The sequence below is a fragment of the Argopecten irradians genome, chromosome 3 (genome assembly GCF_041381155.1).
Source record: "Argopecten irradians isolate NY chromosome 3, Ai_NY, whole genome shotgun sequence".
NCBI lineage: Eukaryota > Metazoa > Mollusca > Bivalvia > Pectinida > Pectinidae > Argopecten > Argopecten irradians.
In genome coordinates this window covers 67911709-67937672 of record NC_091136.1, presented here as the reverse complement: position 1 = coordinate 67937672, position 25964 = coordinate 67911709, and the positions used below count along the sequence as shown (strand labels likewise).

At 32.1% G+C, this 25964-nt stretch overlaps 1 protein-coding gene across 2 annotated transcripts in view; it reads left to right on the top strand.

Moving 5' to 3' along the window:
- The window catches only part of LOC138319411 (centrosomal protein of 128 kDa-like), an 80280-nt gene that overhangs the window by 27495 nt on the left and 26821 nt on the right, over window positions 1–25964 (top strand). For both annotated transcript variants that reach the window (XM_069262525.1, XM_069262526.1), the window contains exons 16-19: window positions 13852–13911; window positions 14075–14161; window positions 17107–17204; window positions 17434–17500. In XM_069262525.1, the coding sequence (XP_069118626.1) occupies window positions 13852–13911; window positions 14075–14161; window positions 17107–17204; window positions 17434–17500 (312 nt within the window). The remainder of the gene's footprint in view (window positions 1–13851; window positions 13912–14074; window positions 14162–17106; window positions 17205–17433; window positions 17501–25964) is intronic.

Genomic DNA, 25964 nt, shown 5'->3' with positions numbered 1-25964 from the left:
GTGATACAAAGGAAATGTTGTTCAGTATAACTTGTTTATGTGATACAAAGGAAATGTTGTTCAGTATAACTGTTGGTTATGTGATACAAAGGAAATGTTGTTCAGTATAACTGTTGGTTATGTGATACAAAGGAAATGTTGTTCAGTATAACTGTTGGTTATGTGATACAAAGGAAATGTTGTTCAGTATAACTTGTTTATGTGATACAAAGGAAATGTTGTTCAGTATAACTTGTTTATGTGATACAAAGGAAATGTTGTTCAGTATAACTTGTTTATGTGATACAAAGGAAATGTTGTTCAGTATAACTTGTTTATGTGATACAAAGGAAATGTTGTTCAGCATAACTGTTGGTTATGTGAAACAAAGGAAATGTTGTTCAGTATAGCTGTTGGTTATGTGATACAAAGGAAATGTTGTTCAGTATAACTTGTTTATGTGATACAAAGGAAATGTTGTTCAGTATAACTGTTGGTTATGTGATACAAAGGAAATGTTGTTCAGTATTACTGTTGATTATGTGATACAAAGGAAATGTTGTTCAGTATAGCTGTTGGTTATGTGAAACAAAGGAAATGTTGTTCAGTATAACTATTGGTTATGTGATACAAAGGAAATGTTGTTCAGTATAACTTGTTTATGTGATACAAAGGAAATGTTGTTCAGTATAACTATTGGTTATGTGATACAAAGGAAATGTTGTTCAGTATAACTGTTGGTTATGTGATACAAAGGAAATGTTGTTCAGTGTAACTGTTGGTTATGTGATACAAAGGAAATGTTGTTCAGTATAACTTGTTTATGTGATACAAAGGAAATGTTGTTCAGCATAACTGTTGGTTATGTGATACAAAGGAAATGTTGTTCAGTATAACTGTTGGTTATGTGATACAAAGGAAATGTTGTTCAGTATAACTGTTGGTTATGTGATACAAAGGAAATGTTGTTCAGTATAACTGTTGGTTATGTGATACAAAGGAAATGTTGTTCAGCATAACTGTTGGTTATGTGATACAAAGGAAATGTTGTTCAGTATAACTGTTGGTTATGTGATACAAAGGAAATGTTGTTCAGTATAACTGTTGGTTATGTGATACAAAGGAAATGTTTTTCAGTATAACTGTTGCTTATGTGATACAAAGGAAATGTTGTTCAGTATAACTGTTGCTTATGTGATACAAAGGAAATGTTGTTCAGTATAACTGTTGGTTATGTGATACAAAGGAAATGTTGTTCAGTATAACTTGTTTATGTGATACAAAGGAAATGTTGTTCAGTATAACTTGTTTATGTGATACAAAGGAAATGTTGTTCAGTATAACTGTTGGTTATGTGATACAAAGGAAATGTTGTTCAGTATAACTGATGGTTATGTGATACAAAGGAAATGTTGTTCAGTATAACTGTTGGTTATGTGATACAAAGGAAATGTTGTTCAGTATAACTTGGTTATGTGAAACAAAGGAAATGTTGTTCAGTATTACTGTTGATTATGTGATACAAAGGAAATGTTGTTCAGTATAACTGTTGGTTATGTGAAACAAAGGAAATGTTGTTCAGTATAACTTGTTTATGTGATACAAAGGAAATGTTGTTCAGTATAACTTGGTTATGTGAAACAAAGGAAATGTTGTTCAGTATTACTGTTGATTATGTGATACAAAGGAAATGTTGTTCAGTATAGCTGTTGGTTATGTGAAACAAAGGAAATGTTGTTCAGTATAACTTGTTGTTTATGTGATACAAAGGAAATGTTGTTCAGTATAACTGTTGGTTATGTGATACAAAGGAAATGTTGTTCAGTATAACTTGTTTATGTGAAACAAAGGAAATGTTGTTCAGTATAACTGTTGGTTATGTGAAACAAAGGAAATGTTGTTCAGTATTACTGTTGATTATGTGATACAAAGGAAATGTTGTTCAGTATAACTGTTGGTTATATGATACAAAGGAAATCTTGTTCAGTATAACTATTCGTTATGTGATACAAAGGAAATGTTGTTCAGTATAACTGTTGGTTATGTGATACAAAGGAAATGTTGTTCAGTATAACTGTTGGTTATGTGATACAAAGGAAATGTTGTTCAGCATAACTGTTGGTTATGTGATACAAAGGAAATGTTGTTCAGTATAACTGTTGGTTATGTGATACAAAGGAAATGTTGTTCAGTATTACTGTTGATTATGTGATACAAAGGAAATGTTGTTCAGTATAACTGTTGGTTATGTGATACAAAGGAAATGTTGTTCAGTATTACTGTTGATTATGTGATACAAAGGAAATGTTGTTCAGTATAACTGTTGGTTATGTGATACAAAGGAAATGTTGTTCAGTATAACTGTTGGTTATGTGATACAAAGGAAATGTTGTTCAGTATAACTTGTTTATGTGATACAAAGGAAATGTTGTTCAGCATAACTGTTGGTTATGTGATACAAAGGAAATGTTGTTCAGTATAACTGTTGATTATGTGATACAAAGGAAATGTTGTTCAGTATAACTGTTGATTATGTGATACAAAGGAAATGTTGTTCAGTATAACTGTTGGTTATGTGATACAAAGGAAATGTTGTTCAGTATAACTGTTGGTTATGTGATACAAAGGAAATGTTGTTCAGTATAACTGTTGGTTATGTGATACAAAGGAAATGTTGTTCAGTATTACTGTTGATTATGTGATACAAAGGAAATGTTGTTCAGTATAACTGTTGGTTATGTGATACAAAGGAAATGTTGTTCAGCATAACTGTTGGTTATGTGATACAAAGGAAATGTTGTTCAGCATAACTGTTGGTTATGTGATACAAAGGAAATGTTGTTCAGTATAGCTGTTGGTTATGTGATACAAAGGAAATGTTGTTCAGTATAACTTGTTTATGTGATACAAAGGAAATGTTGTTCAGTATAGCTGTTGGTTATGTGATACAAAGGAAATGTTGTTCAGTATAACTGTTGGTTATGTGAAACAAAGGAAATGTTGTTCAGTATTACTGTTGATTATGTGATACAAAGGAAATGTTGTTCAGTATAGCTGTTGGTTATGTGAAACAAAGGAAATGTTGTTCAGTATAGCTGTTGGTTATGTGATACAAAGGAAATGTTGTTCAGTATTACTGTTGATTATGTGATACAAAGGAAATGTTGTTCAGTATAACTGTTGGTTATGTGATACAAAGGAAATGTTGTTCAGTATTACTGTTGATTATGTGATACAAAGGAAATGTTGTTCAGTATAACTGTTGGTTATGTGATACAAAGGAAATGTTGTTCAGTATAACTGTTGGTTATGTGATACAAAGGAAATGTTGTTCAGTATAACTGTTGGTTATGTGATACAAAGGAAATGTTGTTCAGTATAACTGTTGGTTATGTGATACAAAGGAAATGTTGTTCAGTATAACTGTTGGTTATGTGATACAAAGGAAATGTTGTTCAGTATAACTTGTTTATGTGATACAAAGGAAATGTTGTTCAGTATAACTTGTTTATGTGATACAAAGGAAATGTTGTTCAGCATAACTGTTGGTTATGTGAAACAAAGGAAATGTTGTTCAGTATAGCTGTTGGTTATGTGATACAAAGGAAATGTTGTTCAGTATAACTTGTTTATGTGATACAAAGGAAATGTTGTTCAGTATAACTGTTGGTTATGTGATACAAAGGAAATGTTGTTCAGTATTACTGTTGATTATGTGATACAAAGGAAATGTTGTTCAGTATAGCTGTTGGTTATGTGAAACAAAGGAAATGTTGTTCAGTATAACTATTGGTTATGTGATACAAAGGAAATGTTGTTCAGTATAACTTGTTTATGTGATACAAAGGAAATGTTGTTCAGTATAACTATTGGTTATGTGATACAAAGGAAATGTTGTTCAGTATAACTGTTGGTTATGTGATACAAAGGAAATGTTGTTCAGTATAACTGTTGGTTATGTGATACAAAGGAAATGTTGTTCAGTATAACTTGTTTATGTGATACAAAGGAAATGTTGTTCAGTATAACTGTTGGTTATGTGATACAAAGGAAATGTTGTTCAGTATAACTGTTGGTTATGTGATACAAAGGAAATGTTGTTCAGTATAACTGTTGGTTATGTGATACAAAGGAAATGTTGTTCAGTATAACTGTTGGTTATGTGATACAAAGGAAATGTTGTTCAGCATAACTGTTGGTTATGTGATACAAAGGAAATGTTGTTCAGTATAACTGTTGGTTATGTGATACAAAGGAAATGTTGTTCAGTATAACTGTTGGTTATGTGATACAAAGGAAATGTTGTTCAGTATAACTGTTGCTTATGTGATACAAAGGAAATGTTGTTCAGTATAACTGTTGCTTATGTGATACAAAGGAAATGTTGTTCAGTATAACTGTTGGTTATGTGATACAAAGGAAATGTTGTTCAGTATAACTTGTTTATGTGATACAAAGGAAATGTTGTTCAGTATAACTGTTGGTTATGTGATACAAAGGAAATGTTGTTCAGTATAACTGATGGTTATGTGATACAAAGGAAATGTTGTTCAGTATAACTGATGGTTATGTGATACAAAGGAAATGTTGTTCAGTATAACTGTTGGTTATGTGATACAAAGGAAATGTTGTTCAGTATAACTTGTTTATGTGATACAAAGGAAATGTTGTTCAGTATAACTTGTTTATGTGATACAAAGGAAATGTTGTTCAGTATAACTTGTTTATGTGATACAAAGGAAATGTTGTTCAGTATAACTTGTTTATGTGATACAAAGGAAATGTTGTTCAGTATAACTTGTTTATGTGATACAAAGGAAATGTTGTTCAGCATAACTGTTGGTTATCTGATACAAAGGAAATGTTGTTCAGCATAACTGTTGGTTATCTGATACAAAGGAAATGTTGTTCAGCATAACTGTTGGTTATGTGATACAAAGGAAATGTTGTTCAGTATAACTGTTGGTTATGTGATACAAAGGAAATGTTGTTCAGTATAACTGTTGGTTATGTGATACAAAGGAAATGTTGTTCAGTATAACTGTTGGTTATGTGATACAAAGGAAATGTTGTTCAGTATAACTGTTGATTATGTGATACAAAGGAAATGTTGTTCAGTATAACTGTTGTTTATGTGATACAAAGGAAATGTTGTTCAGTATAACTGTTGGTTATGTGATACAAAGGAAATGTTGTTCAGTATAACTGTTGGTTATGTGATACAAAGGAAATGTTGTTCAGTATAACTGTTGGTTATGTGATACAAAGGAAATGTTGTTCAGTATAGCTGTTGGTTATGTGATACAAAGGAAATGTTGTTCAGTATAACTGTTGGTTATGTGATACAAAGGAAATGTTGTTCAGTATAACTGTTGGTTATGTGATACAAAGGAAATGTTGTTCAGTATAGCTGTTGGTTATGTGATACAAAGGAAATGTTGTTCAGTATAACTTTGTTTATGTGATACAAAGGAAATGTTGTTCAGTATAGCTGTTGGTTATGTGATACAAAGGAAATGTTGTTCAGTATAACTGTTGGTTATGTGATACAAAGGAAATGTTGTTCAGTATTACTGTTGATTATGTGATACAAAGGAAATGTTGTTCAGTATAACTGTTGGTTATGTGATACAAAGGAAATGTTGTTCAGTATAACTGTTGGTTATGTGATACAAAGGAAATGTTGTTCAGTATAACTGTTGGTTATGTGATACAAAGGAAATGTTGTTCAGTATAACTGTTGTTTATGTGATACAAAGGAAATGTTGTTCAGTATAACTGTTGGTTATGTGATACAAAGGAAATGTTGTTCAGTATAACTTGTTTATGTGATACAAAGGAAATGTTGTTCAGTATAACTTGTTTATGTGATACAAAGGAAATGTTGTTCAGTATAACTGTTGTTTATGTGATACAAAGGAAATGTTGTTCAGTATAACTGTTGGTTATGTGATACAAAGGAAATGTTGTTCAGTATAACTGTTTGGTTATGTGAAACAAAGGAAATGTTGTTCAGTATAACTGTTGGTTATGTGATACAAAGGAAATGTTGTTCAGTATAACTTTGTTTATGTGATACAAAGGAAATGTTGTTCAGTATAACTGTTGGTTATGTGATACAAAGGAAATGTTGTTCAGTATAACTGTTGATTATGTGATACAAAGGAAATGTTGTTCAGTATAACTGTTGGTTATGTGATACAAAGGAAATGTTGTTCAGTATAACTATTGGTTATGTGATACAAAGGAAATGTTGTTCAGTATAACTTGTGTTATGTGATACAAAGGAAATGTTGTTCAGTATAACTGTTGGTTATGTGATACAAAGGAAATGTTGTTCAGTATAACTGTTGGTTATGTGATACAAAGGAAATGTTGTTCAGTATAACTGTTGGTTATGTGATACAAAGGAAATGTTGTTCAGTATAACTGTTGTTTATGTGATACAAAGGAAATGTTGTTCAGCATATAACTGTTGGTTATGTGATACAAAGGAAATGTTGTTCAGTATAACTGTTGGTTATGTGATACAAAGGAAATGTTGTTCAGTATAACTGTTGGTTATGTGATACAAAGGAAATGTTGTTCAGTATAACTGTTGGTTATGTGATACAAAGGAAATGTTGTTCAGTATAACTGTTGGTTATGTGATACAAAGGAAATGTTGTTCAGTATAACTGTTGGTTATGTGATACAAAGGAAATGTTGTTCAGTATAACTGTTGGTTATGTGATACAAAGGAAATGTTGTTCAGTATAACTGTTGTTATGTGATACAAAGGAAATGTTGTTCAGTATAAACTGTTGGTTATGTGATACAAAGGAAATGTTGTTCAGTATAACTGTTGGTTATGTGATACAAAGGAAATGTTGTTCAGTATAACTTGTTGTTTATGTGATACAAAGGAAATGTTGTTCAGTATAACTGTTGGTTATGTGATACAAAGGAAATGTTGTTCAGTATAACTGTTGGTTATGTGATACAAAGGAAATGTTGTTCAGTATAACTGTTGGTTATGTGATACAAAGGAAATGTTGTTCAGTATAACTGTTGGTTATGTGATACAAAGGAAATGTTGTTCAGTATAACTTGTTTATGTGATACAAAGGAAATGTTGTTCAGTATAACTTGTTTTATGTGATACAAAGGAAATGTTGTTCAGTATAACTGTTGGTTATGTGATACAAAGGAAATGTTGTTCAGTATAACTGTTGGTTATGTGATACAAAGGAAATGTTGTTCAGTATAACTGTTGGTTATGTGATACAAAGGAAATGTTGTTCAGTATAACTTTTGGTTATGTGATACAAAGGAAATGTTGTTCAGTATAACTGTTGGTTATGTGATACAAAGGAAATGTTGTTCAGTATAACTGTTGGTTATGTGATACAAAGGAAATGTTGTTCAGTATAACTGTTGGTTATGTGATACAAAGGAAATGTTGTTCAGTATAACTTGGTTATGTGATACAAAGGAAATGTTGTTCAGTATAACTGTTGGTTATGTGATACAAAGGAAATGTTGTTCAGTATAACTGTTGGTTATGTGATACAAAGGAAATGTTGTTCAGTATAACTGTTGGTTATGTGATACAAAGGAAATGTTGTTCAGTATAACTGTGGTTATGTGATACAAAGGAAATGTTGTTCAGTATAACTGTTGGTTATGTGATACAAAGGAAATGTTGTTCAGTATAACTGTTGGTTATGTGATACAAAGGAAATGTTGTTCAGTATACTGTTGTTATGTGATACAAAGGAAATGTTGTTCAGTATAACTGTTGGTTATGTGATACAAAGGAAATGTTGTTCAGTATAACTGTTGGTTATGTGATACAAAGGAAATGTTGTTCAGTATAACTGTTGGTTATGTGATACAAAGGAAATGTTGTTCAGTATAACTGTTGGTTATGTGATACAAAGGAAATGTTGTTCAGTATAACTGTTGGTTATGTGATACAAAGGAAATGTTGTTCAGTATAACTGTTGGTTATGTGATACAAAGGAAATGTTGTTCAGTATAACTGTTGGTTATGTGATACAAAGGAAATGTTGTTCAGTATAACTGTTGGTTATGTGATACAAAGGAAATGTTGTTCAGTATAACTGTTGGTTATGTGATACAAAGGAAATGTTGTTCAGTATAACTGTTGGTTATGTGATACAAAGGAAATGTTGTTCAGTATAACTGTTGGTTATGTGATACAAAGGAAATGTTGTTCAGTATAACTGTTGGTTATGTGATACAAAGGAAATGTTGTTCAGTATAACTGTTGGTTATGTGATACAAAGGAAATGTTGTTCAGTATAACTGTTGGTTATGTGATACAAAGGAAATGTTGTTCAGTATAACTGTTGGTTATGTGATACAAAGGAAATGTTGTTCAGTATAACTGTTGGTTATGTGATACAAAGGAAATGTTGTTCAGTATAACTGTTGGTTATGTGATACAAAGGAAATGTTGTTCAGTATAACTGTTGGTTATGTGATACAAAGGAAATGTTGTTCAGTATAACTGTTGGTTATGTGATACAAAGGAAATGTTGTTCAGTATAACTGTTGGTTATGTGATACAAAGGAAATGTTGTTCAGTATAACTGTTGGTTATGTGATACAAAGGAAATGTTGTTCAGTATAACTGTTGGTTATGTGATACAAAGGAAATGTTGTTCAGTATAACTGTTGGTTATGTGATACAAAGGAAATGTTGTTCAGTATAACTGTTGGTTTATGTGATACAAAGGAAATGTTGTTCAGTATAACTGTTGGTTATGTGATACAAAGGAAATGTTGTTCAGTATAACTGTTGGTTATGTGATACAAAGGAAATGTTGTTCAGTATAACTGTTGTTATGTGATACAAAGGAAATGTTGTTCAGTATAACTGTTGGTTATGTGATACAAAGGAAATGTTGTTCAGTATAACTGTTGGTTATGTGATACAAAGGAAATGTTGTTCAGTATAACTGTTGGTTATGTGATACAAAGGAAATGTTGTTCAGTATAACTGTTGGTTATGTGATACAAAGGAAATGTTGTTCAGTATAACTGTTGGTTATGTGATACAAAGGAAATGTTGTTCAGTATAACTGTTGGTTATGTGATACAAAGGAAATGTTGTTCAGTATAACTGTTGGTTATGTGATACAAAGGAAATGTTGTTCAGTATAACTGTTGGTTATGTGATACAAAGGAAATGTTGTTCAGTATAACTGTTGGTTATGTGATACAAAGGAAATGTTGTTCAGTATAACTGTTGGTTATGTGATACAAAGGAAATGTTGTTCAGTATAACTGTTGGTTATGTGATACAAAGGAAATGTTGTTCAGTATAACTTGTTTATGTGATACAAAGGAAATGTTGTTCAGTATAACTGTTGGTTATGTGATACAAAGGAAATGTTGTTCAGTATAACTGTTGGTTATGTGATACAAAGGAAATGTTGTTCAGTATAACTGTTGGTTATGTGATACAAAGGAAATGTTGTTCAGTATAAACTTGTTGTTTATGTGATACAAAGGAAATGTTGTTCAGTATAACTATTGGTTATGTGATACAAAGGAAATATTGTTCAGTATAACTGTTGGTTATGTGATACAAAGGAAATGTTGTTCAGTATAACTGTTGGTTATGTGATACAAAGGAAATGTTGTTCAGTATAACTGTTGATTATGTGATACAAAGGAAATGTTGTTCAGTATAACTGTTGGTTATGTGATACAAAGGAAATGTTGTTCAGTATAACTGTTGTTTATGTGATACAAAGGAAATGTTGTTCAGTATAACTGTTGGTTATGTGATACAAAGGAAATGTTGTTCAGTATAACTGTTGGTTATGTGATACAAAGGAAATGTTGTTCAGTATAACTGTTGGTTATGTGATACAAAGGAAATGTTGTTCAGTATAACTGTTGGTTATGTGATACAAAGGAAATGTTGTTCAGTATAACTGTTGGTTATGTGATACAAAGGAAATGTTGTTCAGTATAACTGTTGGTTATGTGATACAAAGGAAATGTTGTTCAGTATAACTGTTGGTTATGTGATACAAAGGAAATGTTGTTCAGTATAACTGTTGGTTATGTGATACAAAGGAAATGTTGTTCAGTATAACTGTTGGTTATGTGATACAAAGGAAATGTTGTTCAGTATAACTGTTGGTTATGTGATACAAAGGAAATGTTGTTCAGTATAACTGTTGGTTATGTGATACAAAGGAAATGTTGTTCAGTATAACTGTTGGTTATGTGATACAAAGGAAATGTTGTTCAGTATAACTGTTGGTTATGTGATACAAAGGAAATGTTGTTCAGTATAACTGTTGGTTATGTGATACAAAGGAAATGTTGTTCAGTATAACTGTTGGTTATGTGATACAAAGGAAATGTTGTTCAGTATAACTGTTGGTTATGTGATACAAAGGAAATGTTGTTCAGTATAACTGTTGTTATGTGATACAAAGGAAATGTTGTTCAGTATAACTGTTGGTTATGTGATACAAAGGAAATGTTGTTCAGTATATAACTGTTGGTTATGTGATACAAAGGAAATGTTGTTCAGTATAACTGTTGTTATGTGATACAAAGGAAATGTTGTTCAGTATAACTGTTGGTTATGTGATACAAAGGAAATGTTGTTCAGTATAACTGTTGGTTATGTGATACAAAGGAAATGTTGTTCAGTATAACTGTTGGTTATGTGATACAAAGGAAATGTTGTTCAGTATAACTGTTGGTTATGTGATACAAAGGAAATGTTGTTCAGTATAACTGTTGGTTATGTGATACAAAGGAAATGTTGTTCAGTATAACTGTTGGTTATGTGATACAAAGGAAATGTTGTTCAGTATAACTGTTGGTTATGTGATACAAAGGAAATGTTGTTCAGTATAACTGTTGGTTATGTGATACAAAGGAAATGTTGTTCAGTATAACTGTTGGTTATGTGATACAAAGGAAATGTTGTTCAGTATAACTGTTGGTTATGTGATACAAAGGAAATGTTGTTCAGTATAACTGTTGGTTATGTGATACAAAGGAAATGTTGTTCAGTATAACTGTTGGTTATGTGATACAAAGGAAATGTTGTTCAGTATAACTGTTGGTTATGTGATACAAAGGAAATGTTGTTCAGTATAACTGTTGGTTATGTGATACAAAGGAAATGTTGTTCAGTATAACTGTTGGTTATGTGATACAAAGGAAATGTTGTTCAGTATAACTGTTGGTTATGTGATACAAAGGAAATGTTGTTCAGTATAACTGTTGGTTATGTGATACAAAGGAAATGTTGTTCAGTATAACTGTTGATTATGTGATACAAAGGAAATGTTGTTCAGTATAACTGTTGGTTATGTGATACAAAGGAAATGTTGTTCAGTATAACTGTTGGTTATGTGATACAAAGGAAATGTTGTTCAGTATAACTGTTGTTATGTGATACAAAGGAAATGTTGTTCAGTATAACTGTTGGTTATGTGATACAAAGGAAATGTTGTTCAGTATAACTGTTGGTTATGTGATACAAAGGAAATGTTGTTCAGTATAACTGTTGGTTATGTGATACAAAGGAAATGTTGTTCAGTATAACTGTTGGTTATGTGATACAAAGGAAATGTTGTTCAGTATAACTGTTGGTTATGTGATACAAAGGAAATGTTGTTCAGTATAACTGTTGGTTATGTGATACAAAGGAAATGTTGTTCAGTATAACTGTTGGTTATGTGATACAAAGGAAATGTTGTTCAGTATAACTGTTGGTTATGTGATACAAAGGAAATGTTGTTCAGTATAACTGTTGGTTATGTGATACAAAGGAAATGTTGTTCAGTATAACTGTTGGTTATGTGATACAAAGGAAATGTTGTTCAGTATAACTGTTGGTTATGTGATACAAAGGAAATGTTGTTCAGTATAACTGTTGGTTTATGTGATACAAAGGAAATGTTGTTCAGTATAACTGTTGGTTATGTGATACAAAGGAAATGTTGTTCAGTATAACTGTTGGTTATGTGATACAAAGGAAATGTTGTTCAGTATAACTGTTGGTTATGTGATACAAAGGAAATGTTGTTCAGTATAACTGTTGGTTATGTGATACAAAGGAAATGTTGTTCAGTATAACTGTTGGTTATGTGATACAAAGGAAATGTTGTTCAGTATAACTGTTGGTTATGTGATACAAAGGAAATGTTGTTCAGTATAACTGTTGGTTATGTGATACAAAGGAAATGATACAAATGTGAAAAGGAAATGTTGTTCAGTATAACTGTTGGTTATGTGATACAAAGGAAATGTTGTTCAGTATAACTGTTGGTTATGTGATACAAAGGAAATGTTGTTCAGTATAACTGTTGGTTATGTGATACAAAGGAAATGTTGTTCAGTATAACTGTTGGTTATGTGATACAAAGGAAATGTTGTTCAGTATAACTGTTGGTTATGTGATACAAAGGAAAATGTTGTTCAGTATAATAACTGTTGGTTATGTGATACAAAGGAAATGTTGTTCAGTATAACTGTTGGTTATGTGATACAAAGGAAATGTTGTTCAGTATAACTGTTGGTTATGTGATACAAAGGAAATGTTGTTCAGTATAACTGTTGTTATGTGTACAAAGGAAATGTTTTCGTATAACTGTTGTTATGTGATACAAAGGAAATGTTGTTCAGTATAACTGTTGGTTATGTGATACAAAGGAAATGTTGTTCAGTATAACTGTTGGTTATGTGATACAAAGGAAATGTTGTTCAGTATAACTGTTGGTTATGTGATACAAAGGAAATGTTGTTCAGTATAACTGTTGGTTATGTGATACAAAGGAAATGTTGTTCAGTATAACTGTTGGTTATGTGATACAAAGGAAATGTTGTTCAGTATAACTGTTGGTTATGTGATACAAAGGAAATGTTGTTCAGTATAACTGTTGGTTATGTGATACAAAGGAAATGTTGTTCAGTATAACTGTTGGTTATGTGATACAAAGGAAATGTTGTTCAGTATAACTGTTGGTTATGTGATACAAAGGAAATACAAAGGAAATGTTGTGTTAACTGTGATGTGATACAAAGGAAATGTTGTTCAGCATAACTGTTGGTTATGTGATACAAAGGAAATGTTGTTCAGTATAACTGTTGGTTATGTGATACAAAGGAAATGTTGTTCAGTATAACTGTTGGTTATGTGATACAAAGGAAATGTTGTTCAGTATAACTGTTGGTTATGTGATACAAAGGAAATGTTGTTCAGTATAACTGTTGGTTATGTGATACAAAGGAAATGTTGTTCAGTATAAACTGTTGGTTATGTGATACAAAGGAAATGTTGTTCAGTATAACTGTTGGTTATGTGATACAAAGGAAATGTTGTTCAGTATAACTTGTTTATGTGATACAAAGGAAATGTTGTTCAGTATAACTTGTTTATGTGATACAAAGGAAATGTTGTTCAGTATAACTGTTGGTTATGTGATACAAAGGAAATGTTGTTCAGTATAACTGTTGGTTATGTGATACAAAGGAAATGTTGTTCAGTATAACTGTTGGTTATGTGATACAAAGGAAATGTTGTTCAGTATAACTTGTTTATGTGATACAAAGGAAATGTTGTTCAGTATAACTTGTTTATGTGATACAAAGGAAATGTTGTTCAGTATAACTTGTTTATGTGATACAAAGGAAATGTTGTTCAGTATAACTGTTGGTTATGTGATACAAAGGAAATGTTGTTCAGTATAACTGTTGGTTATGTGTGTACTGTTTGTTAAATCATGATTGTTGGTACTGTTTGTTAAATCGTGATTGTTGGTACTGTTTGTTAAATCGTGATTGTTGGTACTGTTTGTTAAATCGTGATTGTTGGTACTGTTTCAGGAGAGAGAATCGCACCACAATGCTGTCGAAAATATTAAACAAGAACTTAATGAGGTCAAGGTTAGTATATTGTGCTATAAATAGTAACACATTACATGTTACATTACTTTGTTGTATGACCTTGATGACCATGTATGTGAACTTCATTGTTTGACCTTGACGAATGTATGCAAACTTTGTTGTTTGACTTTTATGACCTTGTATTTGAACTTTGTTTGACTAGGTACGAGAAGCTCATGTAATGCAAGATATACAGAGGAAGATGAAGAGAGGGCATGCTGAGTACGAGGCCACCATACAGGCTCTTAAGGTAGGATACACAGTATTTATATACACAGTGTACAATATATACACAGTGTACAGTATATATATACACAGTGTACAGTATATATATACACAGTGTACAGTATATATATACACAGTGTACAGTATATATATACACAGTGTACAGTATATATATACACAGTGTACAGTATATATATACACAGTGTACAGTATATATATACACAGTGTACAGTATATATATACACAGTGTACAGTATATATATACACAGTGTACAGTATATATATACAGTACACAGTGTACAGTATATATATATACACAGTGTACAGTATATATATACACAGTGTACAGTATATATATACACAGTGTACAGTATATATATTACACAGTGTACAGTATATATATATACACAGTGTACAGTATATATATACACAGTGTACAGTATATATATACACAGTGTACAGTATATATATATATACACAGTGTACAGTATATATATACACAGTGTACAGTATATATATATACACAGTGTACAGTATATATATACACAGTGTACAGTATATATATACACAGTGTACAGTATATATATACACAGTGTACAGTATATATATACACAGTGTACAGTATATATATACACAGTGTACAGTATATATATACACAGTGTACAGTATATATATACACAGTGTACAGTATTTATATACACAGTGTACAGTATATATATATACACAGTGTACAGTATATATATATATATACACAGTTATATATTACACAGTGTACAGTATATATATACACAGTGTACAGTATATATATATACACAGTGTACAGTATATATATACACAGTGTACAGTATATATATACACAGTGTGTTATATATTACACAGTGTACAGTATTTATATACACAGTGTACAGTATATATATACACAGTGTACAGTATATATATACACGTGTACAGTGTACAGTATATATATACACAGTGTACAGTACAGTATATATAATACACAGTGTACAGTATATATATACACATGTGTACAGTACATATATATATACACAGTGTACAGTATATATATACACAGTGTACATATATAACATATATACACAGTGTACAGTATATATATACACAGTGTACAGTATATATATACAGAGGAAGATGAAGAGAGGGCATGCTGAGTACGAGGCCACCATACAGGCTCTTAAGGTAGGATACACAGTATTTATATACACAGTGTACAGTATATATATACACAGTGTACAGTATATATATACACAGTGTACAGTATATATATATACAGTGTACAGTATTATATATACACAGTGTACAGTATATATATATACACAGTGTACAGTATTTATATACACAGTGTACAGTATATATATACACAGTGTACAGTATATATATACACAGTGTACAGTATTTATATACACAGTGTACAGTATATATACACAGTGTACAGTATATATATATATATACAGTGTACAGTATATATATACACAGTGTACAGTATATATATACACAGTGTACAGTATATATATACACAGTGTACAGTATATATATATACACAGTGTACAGTATATTATATACACAGTGTACAGTATTTATATACACAGTGTACAGTATATATATATACACAGTGTACAATATATATATACACTGTACAGTATATATATACACAGTGTACAGTATATATATACACAGTGTACAGTATATATATACACAGTGTACAGTATATATATACACAGTGTACAGTATATATATACACAGTGTACAGTATATATATACACAAGTGTACAGTATTTATATACACAGTGTACAGTATATACAAGATATACAGAGGAAGATGAAGAGAGGGCATGCTGAGTACGAGGCCACTATACAGGCTCTTAAGGTAGGATACACAGTATTTATATACACAGTGTACAGTATATACAAGATATACAGAGGAAGATGAAGAGAGGGCATGCTGAGTACGAGGCCACAATACAGGCTCTTAAGGTAGGATACACAGTATATATATACACAGTGTACAGTATATATACACAGTGTACAGTATATATATACACAGTGTACAGTATATATATACACAGTGTACAGTATATATATACAGTGTACAGTATATATATACACAGTGTACAGTATATATATACACAGTGTACAGTATATATATACACAGTGTACAGTATATATATACACAGTGTACAGTATATATATACACAGTGTACAGTATATATATACACAGTGTACAGTATATATATACACAGTGTACAGTATATATATACACAGTGTACAGTATATATATACACAGTGTACAGTATATATATACACAGTGTACAGTATATATATACACAGTGTACAGTATATATATACACAGTGTACAGTATATATATACACACAGTGTACAGTATATATATACACAGTGTACAGTATATATATACAGTGTACAGTATATATATACACAGTGTACAGTATATATATACACAGTGTACAGTATATATATACACAGTGTACAGTATATATATACACAGTGTACAGTATATATATACACAGTGTACAGTATATATATACACGTGTACAGTATATATATACACAGTGTACAGTATATATATACACAGTGTACAGTATATATATACACAGTGTACAGTATATATATACACAGTGTACAGTATATATATACACAGTGTACAGTATATATATACACAGTGTACAGTATATATATACACTGTACAGTATATATATACACAGTGTACAGTATATATATACACAGTGTACAGTATATATATACACAGTGTACAGTATATATATACACAGTGTACAGTATATATATACACAGTGTACAGTATATATATACACAGTGTACAGTATATATATACACAGTGTACAGTATATATATACACAGTGTAACTTGTCTCTCCAAGTGATTAAGTCTGTCACTTTCTAGAGAAAAGAAATTAACTCTTTATTTTGTACTATATCTAGATGGAGTTAGGAGAGGAGAAGTCCTCGTCTAAAATCTACAAACGTAACGAGGAGAAGCTTCGTCAGGAGGCAGAACGGCTCACACATGAAGTAGAGAGGTAATGTCCATCATATCGCCTCAGAGTGATCTCCCTTTGATAGACACATGTTGTTAAAACATGATTTAGCTATTTCTAAATATTTATATCCTTCACGTTCAATCCTTATATCATGTGGAATATGGAGACATTTTTGTCATAGAGGAATGACAGTATTTAAAGTTTTATTTTTATGAAACCAATACTTACTGTTCATGTATGATCTGAGTGGATCATTTTCTGTTTCCAGGTTAGAAGAGGAGAATACCAACATCCTAAGGAGACTGGAGCATGCTCATCAGGAGTTTCAGACCCAGGTGGGCAAGTTAACTGATTGGTCCTGATAATTGATAACCAGAAATATCCTCACTCCTAAATCTTATTTCCTGTGTGTTTTCCATCCTTTTTTCCCATACATTCCATACATGGGTGTGACTACCCCCTTACCTCTCTATCATTATTTTGTCTGGTTTATTTAGGGGCGGCCAACATGTTGTGTCAAACGTGTTCTTATCTCTGACTATCACACCATGGAACCTGATCTTACCATTGTTGAGTGTTTGATTGGAGTCAGTACTTACTACAGATGATTAATGTTCATACCTTAGGCACTGTATGCATGTGATACATTGGAGTGGCTGGGATATAAGTACTTTAACATGATACATTAAAGTATGGATAATTCATTTTCACAGAAAATCATTTTGATACACATTGACTTCAAATTCTTCTAAGAGTGGACAACAAAAGATAAAGAGGTTTCTATTTAAAAAAACACAAACAAGACATAATTTCAACCCTCATTTCAAAGTTACTTTACAGAAGACAATATGAAGATGTTCCCTTTGGCCTCCTTAGATTCCCCGATTCTAACCATGCTTACCTGGGGAGCGTAGTCACACACAAGAACGGCCAATCAGGTGTGATATCGGTCTTCACCAGTTGAGCATGGTTGGAAGATTGTGAACCAAACTAACTCTTGTCTAATGTTTTACCTGTAACTTGTAGCTTGCTGCCAAGGTCAGCGGGAAACGTTCACGTTTGATGAAACAGCTGAGTTTAAAACACTTGGGCCCTGTTGTATGTTTGTTAGACAGCTATTTTTTGTGCCGTGGCTTGTTAGTGTGAATCTCTACATAACATCACATTATCTTTACTTGGTTGTACCACAGGCGTTTGGCTTTATAGACATTTTTCTCTCTATATGTATGTAATACTGTGTCAAGGTCTATAACTCAGTCAGCCATGTAACACTACCCAATTTCAGAAAAAGTATGATTATAAACAAACTGTATAAGATGTGACAATGGGAATACTTTCAACCGACAGCCAGATAACTTATCTTTAATTTGGTATATGATACAATATATATCATGCCGTATAAATGTCACTAGGTATCCAGAAACATCAGAAAACAGACAGATTTCAACTGGTCTGACATTGTGGTGTCCTCTGATAAACACGCCAGGACTCAAATGAGTAGCTCAAAAACCACCACATGTCAACACTTCAGCGTCATAAGAATGAAAGTTGGGTAGAAAACAAACTTACCGGTTAGTTAGTTCATGTCTAGATACCATCCATTTGCCCAACGTAGCCCTTTTGAATTTCAGATTACAAAAATTGTGGCTCTAGCTGCCATGTTAGTATGTTTGTAGTACGTTTGTTTTCTCGGTGTTGCTTGGCTCTTGAAAATTAATTGACCATTCAACGCCAAGAAAACAAATAAACTACACACATACTAACATGGCAGCTAGAGCCACAAGTTTTTCAATCAGAAATTTCAAAGGGCTGTATTGAGCAAATGGATGGTATATAGATATACACTAACATACCGGTAAGTTTGTTTTATATCTAACTTTCATTCTTATGAAGCTGAAATGTTGACATGCAGTGGTTTTTGAGCTACCCATTAGAGCCCTGGCATGTTTATCGGAGGACACCACAGTGTCCAACAAGTTGATATCTGTCTGTTTTATGATGTTTCTTGATACCTAGTGACATTTATACGGCATGATATATATTGTATCATATACCAAATTAAAGATAAGTTATCTGGCTGTCGGTTGAAAGTATTCCCATTACCACATCTTATACATACAGTTTGTTAATAATCATACTTTATCTGAAATTGGGTAGTGTTATATGGCTGACTGAGTTATAGACCTTGACACAGTATTACATATATAAAGAGAGAAAAATGTTTGTAGAGCCAAACGCCTGTGGTTAGGTACTTAGGTACGTTTGTCAGAGTGACATTCACATGGACATAATTTGCATATTTTCTCCTGGAAATTATTTTTTCACTTTAGCTACATCTTTGGTCAGAAATCATGATGTTCTTAAAAATAGAATTTAGTTAATATGTGTACAAGATCATACCGTATAAGTAGATATAATACTAATGTCATTAATGTAATGTACATAATTGTAGAGATAAGACAAATTCAAACAAAATTTCATTCTGCTTGTGACTCAACAAAAGAAAAAGATTTTATTGCATAGATTTTGTTTTCAACTTCTGAAAGATTTGTATTGAGTACTCACAGATACACAGATGTTTTAGGTAGTTTTGTCACTGTTACTCACAGAGACACTGTAATCTCTGAGATGTTTGAGGTAGTTTTGTCACTGTTTTAGATGTTAAGCAATTATAGCTTCTACATTGATATTCTAGTGTATATCACTTTGCACTTAAAACAACCCCACTTAAAATGCCGTTAATGTTTCTGCTGTATAACTTGATATTTGTTTTTTGATCACTGCTATAAATCATATGTATGGAGTTACCGACAAAAGGGCAGTTTTCAATACATGTAATTAGATGTGGTTGAATATGCAGTACACACATATCAGTAGTCAGTCGGGTGTGGTTTTGGCGGACCTAAGGTTACTATATACAGTACATATAGTGTGTTGATAAAACTTTTGGAGGCCCTAAGGTTACTATATACACTACATATAGTGTGTTGATAAAACTTTTGGAGGCCCTAAGGTTACTATATACAGTACATATAGTGTGTTGATAAAACTTTTGGAGGCCCTAAGGTTACTATATACAGTACATATAGTGTGTTGATAAAACTTTTGGAGGCCCTAAGGTTACTATATACAGTACATATAGTGTGTTGATAAAACTTTTGGAGGCCCTAAGGTTACTATATACAGTACATATAGTGTGTTGATAAAACTTTTGGAGGCCCTAAGGTTACTATATACAGTACATATAGTGTGTTGATAAAACTTTTGGAGGCCCTAAGGTTACTATATACAGTACATATAGTGTGTTGATAAAACTTTTGGAGGCCCTAAGGTTACTATATACAGTACATATAGTGTGTTGATCAAAACTTTTGGAGGCCCTAAGGTTACTATATACAGTACATATAGTGTGTTGATCAAACTTTTGGAGGCCCTAAGGTTACTATATACAGTACATATAGTGTGTTGATCAAACTTTTGGAGGCCCTAAGGTTACTATATACAGTACATATAGTGTGTTGATAAAACTTTTGGAGGCCCTAAGGTTACTATATACAGTACATATAGTGTATTGATCAAACTTTTGGAGGTGCTAAGGTTACTATATACAGTACATATAGTGTGTTGATAAAACTTTTTGGAGGCCCTAAGGTTACTATATACAGTACATATAGTGTGTTGATCAAACTTTTGGAGGCCCTAAGGTTACTATATACAGTACATATAGTGTATTGATCAAACTTTTGGAGGCCCTAAGGTTACTATATACAGTACATATAGTGTATTGATCAAACTTTTGGAGGCCCTAAGGTTACTATATACAGTACATATAGTGTGTTGATCAAACTTTTGGAGGCCCTAAGGTTACTATATACAGTACATATAGTGTGTTGATAAAACTTTTGGAGGCCCTAAGGTTACTATATACAGTACATATAGTGTGTTTGATAAAACTTTTGGAGGCCCTAAGGTTACTATATACAGTACATATAGTGTGTTGATCAAACTTTTGGAGGCCCTAAGGTTACTATATACAGTACATATAGTGTGTTGATAAAACTTTTGGAGGCCCTAAGGTTACTATATACAGTACATATAGTGTGTTGATAAAACTTTTGGAGGCCCTAAGGTTACTATATACAGTACATATAGTGTGTTGATAAAACTTTTGGAGGCCCTAAGGTTACTATATACAGTACATATAGTGTGTTGATAAAACTTTTGGAGGCCCTAAGGTTACTATATATACAGTACATATAGTGTGTTGATAAAACTTTTGGAGGCCCTAAGGTTACTATATACAGTACATATAGTGTGTTGATAAAACTTTTGGAGGCCCTAAGGTTACTATATACAGTACATATAGTGTGTGTTGATAAAACTTTTGGAGGCCCTAAGGTTACTAATATACAGTACATATAGTGTGTTGATAAAACTTTTGGAGGCCCTAAGGTTACTATATACAGTACATATAGTGTGTTGATAAAACTTTTGGAGGCCCTAAGGTTACTATATACAGTACATATAGTGTGTTGATAAAACTTTTGGAGGCCCTAAGGTTACTATATACAGTACATATAGTGTGTTGATAAAACTTTTGGAGGCCCTAAGGTTACTATATACAGTACATATAGTGTGTTGATAAAACTTTTGGAGGCCCTAAGGTTACTATATACAGTACATATAGTGTGTTGATAAAACTTTTGGAGGCCCAAAGGTTACTATATACAGTACATATAGTAGTGTGTTGATAAAACTTTTGGAGGCCCTAAGGTTACTATATATACAGTGCATATAGTGTGTTGATAAAACTTTTGGAGGCCCTAAGGTTACTATATACAGTGCATATAGTGTGTTGATAAACTTTTGCGAGGCCCTAACTATAAGGTTACTATATACAGTACATATTGTGTTATTGATAAAATTTGGAGTTGCTAAGGTTACTATATACAGTAGGATAAGGTTACTGTATACAGTGCATATAGTGTGGTTTGACAAAAATTTTTGGAGGTGCTAGGTTACATATTGTTAACAGTACATTTAGTGTATATTGATAAAACTTTTGAGAGTTGCTAAGGTTACTTAGATTACAGTAAGTTATTGGGATTGGATTACGTTTAATATATGTTAATCCATGATTGTATGGAGCAATTCCACATATGAACTATAATTCTATGGGGCTCGAATTGCGCACCCATATAGAAATTATTTTTAGGGAATATGCTCACATACAAGCATGTGTTAACCTAAAAACGAATTTACAATCCCTTTATTTTACACTCACACGAGAGGGAAAGTTCGCCCCGACATTTTATTTATATTAAATATGCAAAAAAATAGTCATTTGAAAGTGACGTCGTTATTTTTTTCAATATAAAATCGTGATCCAAATGTGGGAAGGAGCTTACTCAACTGACAGCGTAATGGTGTGCACGCTTTCACGTAAGGTCACTAAATTACATACTCAAAAATATTTGTAGTTGTAAAATAAACTTTTGGAGGCCCTAGAGGTTAACTATTTATATTCATTACAGTACATTCAATAGACAATGTTGTTGATAAAACTATTTGAATAGGCCCTAAATTTACCAGTTACTATATACAGTAAATATAGTGTGTTGATAAAACTTTTGGAGGCACCTAAGGGATACTATATACAGTACATATAGTGTGTTGATAAAACTTTATGGAGGCCCCTAAGGTTACTATATACAGTACATATAGTGTGTTGATAAAACTTTTGGAGGTCCTAAGGTTACTATATACAGTACATATGTGTGTTGATAAAACTTTTGGAGGCCCTAAGGTTACTATATACAGTACATATAGTGTGTTGATAAAACTTTTGGAGGCCCTAAGGTTACTATATACAGTACATATATGTGTTGAAAAAAACTTTTTGAGGCCTAAGTTACTATATACAGTACATATATGTGTGTTGATAAAACTTTTGGAGGCCCTAAGGTTACTATATACAGTACATATAGTGTGTTGATAAAACTTTTGGAGGCCCTAAGGTTACTATATAACAGTACATATAGTGTGTTGATAAAACTTTTGGAGGCCCTAAGGTTACTATATACAGTACATATAGTGTGTTGATAAAACTTTTGGAGGCCCTAAGGGTTTGACTAGATATACATACTATATACATAAATAGTGTGTTGATAAAACTTTTGGAGGCCCTAAGGTTACTATATACATGTACATATAGTGGTGTGTTGATAAGGTTACTATATACAGTACATATAGTGTGTTGATAAAACTTTTGGAGGCCCTAAGGTTACTATATACAGTACATATAGGTGTGTTGATAAAACTTTTGGAGGCCCTAAGGTTACTATATCACTAGTACATATTGTGTGTTGATAAAACTTTTGGAGGCCCTATAAAACTTTTGGAGGCCCTAAGTTACTGTTGATAAAACTTTTGGAGGTGCCCTAAGGTTACTATATACAGTACATATAGTGTGTTGATAAAACTTTTGGAGGCCCTAAGGTTACTATATACAGTACATATAGTGTGTTGATAAAACTTTTGGAGGCCCTAAGGTTACTATATACAGTACATATAGTGTGTTGATAAAACTTTTGGAGGCCCTAAGGTTACTATATACAGTACATATAGGTGTTGATAAAACTTTTGGAGGCCCTAAGGTTACTATATACAGTACATATAGTGTGTTGATAAAACTTTTGGAGGCCCTAAGGTTACTATATACAGTACATATAGTGTGTTGATAAAACTTTTTGGAGGCCCTAAGGTTACTATATACAGTACATATAGTGTGTTGATAAAACTTTTGGAGGCCCTAAGGTTACTATATACAGTACATATAGTGTGTTGATAAAACTTTTGGAGGCCCTAAGGTTACTATATACAGTACATATAGTGTGTTGAATAAAACTTTTGGAGGCCCTAAGGTTACTATATACAGTACATATAGTGTGTTGATAAAACTTTTGGAGGCCCTAAGGTTACTATATACAGTACATATAGTGTGTTGATAAAACTTTTGGAGGCCCTAAGGTTACTATATACAGTACATATAGTGTGTTGATAAAACTTTTGGAGGCCCTAAGGTTACTATATACAGTACATATAGTGTGTTGATAAAACTTTTGGAGGCCCTAAGGTTACTATATACAGTACATATAGTGTGTTGATAAAACTTTTGGAGGCCCTAAGGTTACTATATACAGTACATATAGTGTGTTGATAAAACTTTTGGAGGCCCTAAGGTTACTATATACAGTACATATAGTGTGTTGATAAAACTTTTGGAGGCCCTAAGGTTACTATATACAGTACATATAGTGTGTTGATAAAACTTTTGGAGGCCCTAAGGTTACTATATACAGTACATATAGTGTGTTGATAAAACTTTTGGAGGCCCTAAGGTTACTATATACAGTACATATAGTGTGTTGATAAAACTTTTGGAGGCCCTAAGGTTACTATATACAGTACATATAGTGTGTTGATAAAACTTTTGGAGGCCCTAAGGTTACTATATACAGTACATATAGTGTGTTGATAAAACTTTTGGAGGCCCTAAGGTTACTATATATAGTGTGTTGATAAAACTTTTGGACATACTATATACAGTACATATAGTGTGTTGATAAAACTTTTGGAGGCCCTAAGGTTACTATATACAGTACATATAGTGTGTTGATAAAACTTTTGGAGGCCCTAAGGTTACTATATACAGTACATATAGTGTGTTGATAAAACTTTTGGAGGCCCTAAGGTTACTATATACAGTACATATAGTGTGTTGATAAAACTTTTGGAGGCCCTAAGGTTTAACTTTGGATATACAGTACTATAGTGTTTGATAAAACTTTTGGAGGCCCTAAGGTTACTATATACAGTACATATAGTGTGTTGATAAAACTTTTGGAGGCCCTAAGGTTACTATATACAGTACATATAGTGTGTTGATAAAACTTTTGGAGGCCCTAAGGTTACTATATACAGTACATATAGTGTGTTGATAAAACTTTTGGAGGCCCTAAGGTTACTATATACAGTACATATAGTGTGTTGATAAAACTTTTGGAGGCCCTAAGGTTACTATATACAGTACATATAGTGTGTTGATAAAACTTTTGGAGGCCCTAAGGTTACTATATACAGTACATATAGTGTGTTGATAAAACTTTTGGAGGCCCTAAGGTTACTATATACAGTACATATAGTGTGTTGATAAAACTTTTGGAGGCCCTAAGGTTACTATATACAGTACATATAGTGTGTTGATAAAACTTTTGGAGGCCCTAAGGTTACTATATACAGTACATATAGTGTGTTGATAAAACTTTTGGAGGTGCTAAGGTTACTATATACAGTACATATAGTGTGTTGATAAAACTTTTGGAGGCCCTAAGGTTACTATATACAGTACATATAGTGTGTTGATAAAACTTTTGGAGGCCCTAAGGTTACTATATACAGTACATATAGTGTGTTGATAAAACTTTTGGAGGCCCTAAGGTTACTATATACAGTACATATAGGTTGTGTTGATAAAACTTTTGGAGGCCCTAAGGTTACTATATACAGTACATATAGTGTGTTGATAAAACTTTTGGAGGCCCTAAGGTTACTATATACAGTACATATAGTGTGTTGATAAAACTTTTGGAGGCCCTAAGGTTACTATATACAGTACATATAGTGTGTTGATAAAACTTTTGGAGGCCCTAAGGTTACTATATACAGTACATATAGTGTGTGTTGATAAAACTTTTGGAGGCCCTAAGGTTACTATATACAGTACATATAGTGTGTTTG